Here is a 5,229-nt window from a genome sequence, read left to right on the forward strand (position 1 = left end):
GCTAGATGGAAGGAGAGGACGAGTCACGAGGAGCGTGTGAAAGAATGAGAGAACGGACAAGAGAAAAATAGTTGGAGGGCGACAGTCTGAGGGAGAGCGAGGGAGAGAGGGAGGGTGAGCAGAGGAGGGAGGGAGAGAGGGAGAGAGAGCGAGAGGAAAGAGAGAGAGAAGGAAGAGGGGGGGGGGGGGAGAAGAGGCAGGCTTTGCCTTTTCTGGTAGTTAAAGCTGCTGAGAGCAAGCAGGCATTCTTTGTGCTGCTGCTGGTCTGAGATAAAAACCAGACTGTAGATTTGATCGAGTGAGAAAGGACTGAGCGCGGCCCATGGACTAAGCGCTGCTACAGCTAAGGTATCGTATAGCAGGGGACATTTAACCCTCTTTTAACCGTCATTAGAGAGCCAGTGAATGTGATCCTGATTGTGCCCTGGGTCGCCCCCCCTACAAGTCATGTCCAGCGTGTGTCCAACTGTATTTTGTGTTGACTGATGGCTCATCTCATGATTCGTCTTCTGGACGACTGGTTGTTAAGCCGTAGCAAGACTTGCTTAGTGTGTGTGGTTGTTATCCCAGCTAGTCCCATAGCACAGAGATTGATGGAAAGATTAAATGAGTACATGTGATACTTAACACTGTTGAGTTCTTTTTAGCGTTCATGAGTGCTGAGGGCAGAATGGGATTAGATGTGATGGAATGCGCAGTGGCAATTTGAATGACTCCAGTGTTGACACGCTGTCGCCTAACACTTGATACTAGGCAGTGTTTCACCCTATCATAACATTTATTTTATTTTATTTTATTTTATTTAACCTTTATTTAACCAGGAAAGAAACCCATTGAGACACTGTCTCTTTCACAAGGGTGACCTGGCCAAGAAAGGCAGCATAAAAAATACAGAACATAACACAAGTGTGGGACATAGAATACAGTAAAAACAACAATACTACAGTAAAATCAACAATACTACAGTAAAAACAACAGTGACATCATTAATCCAACTCAAAGCCTGCAGAGACATTCTCCATCAAGGGAATAATCTATCTATGGAAAACTATAAAGAACATCTACACTCCTCTTCAGCAGTGTGAGGACATAGCAGGCTATCTGCCGATCTGGCCGGGGGGAAGTTTGTTGGAAGTGACTGATGCTGATGTTGGGTTTCTTTCAGTCGTAACACAAGGAGAAATCTTCCCGGGCCGCCATGGATGATGACTTTGAGCGCCGTATGGAACTGAGGAGACAGAGGAGAGAGCAGATGAAGATGGAGGCGGAGAGGTGAGTGACCCTGTTTAAACACAGCTACATGTGTGACAGCTACATGTGTGCATACTACAGATACATGTATGCATACAGCTACATGTGTGCATACTACAGCTACATGTGTGCATACTACAGCTACATGTGTGCATACTACAGATACATGTATGCATACAGCTACATGTGTGCATACTACAGCTACATGTGTGCATACTACAGATACATGCATGCATACAGCTACATGTGTGCATACTACAGATACATGTATGCATACAGCTACATGTGTGCATACTACAGATACATGTATGCATACGACAGCTACATGTGTGCATACTACAGATACATGTATGCATACTACAGATACATGTGTGCATACTACAGCTACATGTGTGCATACTACAGATACATGTATGCATACTACAGCTACATGTATGCATACTACAGCTACATGTATGCATACTACAGCTACAGTACATGTGTGCATACTACAGATACATGTATGCATACAGCTACATGTGTGCATACTACAGCTACATGTATGCATACTACAGCTACATGTATGTATACTACAGATACATGTGTGCATACTACAGATACATGTATGCATACGACAGCTACATGTATGTATACTACAGATACATGTGTGCATACTACAGCTACATGTATGCATACTACAGCTACATGTATGCATACTACAGCTACATGGATGCATACTAGATTTACATGTATGCATAGTAAAGCTACATCTATGCATACTACAGCTACATGTATGTATACTACAGATACATGTGTGCATACTACAGATACATGTATGCATACTACAGATACATGGATGCATACTACAGCTATATGTATGTATACTACAGATACATGTGTGCATACTACAGCTACATGTACATATATGCACACTGTACAGATACATGTATGCTTACTACATCTACATGTATTTATAATACAGCTACATGTATGCATACTGTTCTTCTACATGTATGCATACTACAGCTACATGTATGCATACTACAGCTATATGTATGCATACTACAGCTATATGTATGTATACTGTACAGATACATGTATGCATACTACAGCTACATGTATGCATACTACAGCTATATGTATGTATACTGTACAGATACATGTATGCATACTACAGCTACATGTATGCATACTACAGCTACATGTATGCATACTACAGCTATATGTATGTATACTGTACAGATACATGTATGCATACTACAGCTACATGTATGTATACTGTACTTCTACATGTATGCATACTACAGCTACATGTATGCATACTACAGTTACATATATGCACACTGTACAGCTACTGTACATGTATGCATACTGTATGTGAATGGAGAAGCTCACACACGCACAATCATCCATGCACACACACATGCACGCACACACACCCCCACACACACACGCACACAGATGCACACAGACACACACATACTGTACGCACACATAGACACACGGATAATCTCACAACCACACACACACACACATACTCTCACACGCACATGCACACGCACGCACACACACACACACACACACACACACACACACACGCACACACACACACATACTCTCACACGCACATGCACACGCACGCACACACACACACACACACGCACACACACACACACACACACACACACACACACACACACACACACACAGTCTAAATCCAGTGAATCCAGATAGAACAGTGGCTGGGTTGATGGGTTTTCAGGAATGCACTTCTACCTGTTCAGTGTTCATGCTGATCATTCTTTAGATGCCCAATAATAACATTCAGTCTATCTCTACTGCATTTAGGGATGTGGTACATCACACTGTACAATGCAAGGACTTCACTGGTTACAGTAACAATAATGACATCAGCATACATTATAGTTTATACTCCAACATGTTTCTGATTTGGAATTCCAGTTTGGGATTTTGAGTATTGAGTTGTTGGCCACTGTGAGCTTCACTATAGCTTCTGAGCTTCTGAAGGTTCTCTGATCTCTCTGCCAAGTTTGAGCCTGTGAGCTCTTCCCAGCATAGCTGAACTCGCTGGGCACTTCATCGTTAAACCGCTCTCCCCATTGACATTTAGAAGGTTTTATCTTCACCTTCAACCCAGCAAAGCTGCCTTTGGAGATTGAAGGCTCTACCGAAGTTCAACCAGGTTTATTCTACAAGGTTGTCTATAACATTCAAATGGTGTACGGCCTTCCCCTTTTGGATCATTCAGACATCAGACAGGGAAACACACACACACACACACACACACACACACACACACACACACACACACTGGGAGCTCCAAACAAACACCACACCCTGTGATTCCTAGCCTGACTGGTTTCATGATAGTTGATCATCGTCCAGATCAGACTGTTTGACTGACTGAGACTGAAGAAATGTTCTGTTTTCACAGAGCAAAGTGGGATCTTGGATCCTGTACTCATTCATCACTGCCAGGAGATCACATCTCTCTTTGCAATTGGTGTTAGGCCCAGAAAATGCTATCTATTTTACGAGTATACTTCTCTTGTCATTCTGACAACTTTTTATGTCTATTTGTAGGATTTTGAAGGGCAATTGGCAGGCGAGCCATTGATTCTGCTCACAGTCAGCCTCACATATCATATTCTCTAAGACATTTCCTACAGGTCGTTTTGGAAGTCGACTTGTATCAATAATATTTACCTTTCATTTAAACCAACAATTAAAAAAACGAAATGAGCTTGTAAAATACAGGGAGTGAATATTTGATTCCAAATTTTAACCATAAAACCTAATAAAGGATTGTTTTGAGTGATTCTAGCTACAGTAACTAATCCTGAATGTAAACAGGCAGATCTTCATACACTTTCCTTTGTCCATATTCTAGCATCCATATATGGACTTGGAGGCTGATGTTGGCTGATCATGGCCTGTGAGTGTGTGTGTGTGCGCACGCGCGCGCGTGTGTGCGTGTGTGTGCGCACATGCAGGTATGTTCATTCATGTGTGTACAGTATGTGTGTGTGTGTGTGTGTGTGTGTGTCTCTACACGCTTGCACTTGCATGAAGGAACGTGTGAGTGTGTGTGTCTGTGCATCTGAGCACATCCACATGCTGATCCCGGGAGAAGAGGGAGGGTTTGGAACGGTGGAACGGTGGAACAGAACCATGATGGAACCATGATGGCTTGATGAGCTCCGTTGCCGGGGAGCGGTTTGCCTCTGCTACGCCGGAGAGGGCCATAAGCTGCGTTCCGAATTGCATACTACCCTACTTTATAGTATGCCAAAACAGAATGTAGTATGTCCCAATACATAGTATGCCACATGCAGTATGGTAAAAAATACCAGGATGTCCCACTACATCCGGTCGTATTTTGCAGTATGCAAGCCAGCAGGCTTTTCTGGCTATTCTGACCCACAATCCTGTGCGCAGCGCGAGGAATGTCGTGTTATGGACAGCGACGGATGTGGGCAAATTTCAAGGCGCAATGTTATGACAAGGTACAGTAGTATGTCCCAATTGGATGCCTACTGCTTGCAAACTACGTACTTTCTACGGGCAGCTGTAGTAGGTACTGGTAGTAAGAAGTAGAAGTATGTGATTCAGAACGCAGCCCTGGTCTGCAGTCTGCGGCCAGGCTGTCAGGGATCTCTCACGGCTCCCTCCAGTGGCCTGGGATGCTGCAGAGGACGGGCTTCACTTCTGGGGTGCTGCAGAGGACGGGCTTCTCTTCTGGGGTCCTCTGGGCTGACAGAGACAGGTACCCAAGCCCAACGCCCAGGGGACAGACAGCTGACCTCAGGGTTCTACATCCTCTAGACCCAATGCTGTAACCTACAGTACAGTCAGATATTGGGAGACTCTAGGAAGAGTCAGATATTGGGAGACTAGTGGTCCTGCTGGTTCTCCATCACACTGAAGAAAGAATGCGTTACCCAGGCACCAGCCGGGCTCAGAGCCATGGGAAGGCAG

General features: G+C 44.2%; 1 protein-coding gene across 1 annotated transcript in view; it reads left to right on the forward strand.

Annotated features, from left to right (window-relative positions):
- The first annotated feature begins 259 nt into the window (after window positions 1-259).
- cald1b (caldesmon 1b) overlaps window positions 260-5,229 on the forward strand; it is a 20,984-nt gene continuing 16,014 nt past the window's right edge. The window contains exons 1-2 of the mRNA XM_084452800.1: window positions 260-348; window positions 1,166-1,272. Of these exons, the coding sequence (XP_084308926.1) occupies window positions 1,199-1,272 (74 nt within the window). The 5' untranslated portion in view covers window positions 260-348; window positions 1,166-1,198. The remainder of the gene's footprint in view (window positions 349-1,165; window positions 1,273-5,229) is intronic.

The sequence above is a fragment of the Borostomias antarcticus genome (assembly GCF_949987555.1).
Source record: "Borostomias antarcticus genome assembly, chromosome: 18".
Classification (NCBI taxonomy): Eukaryota; Metazoa; Chordata; class Actinopteri; order Stomiiformes; family Stomiidae; genus Borostomias; species Borostomias antarcticus.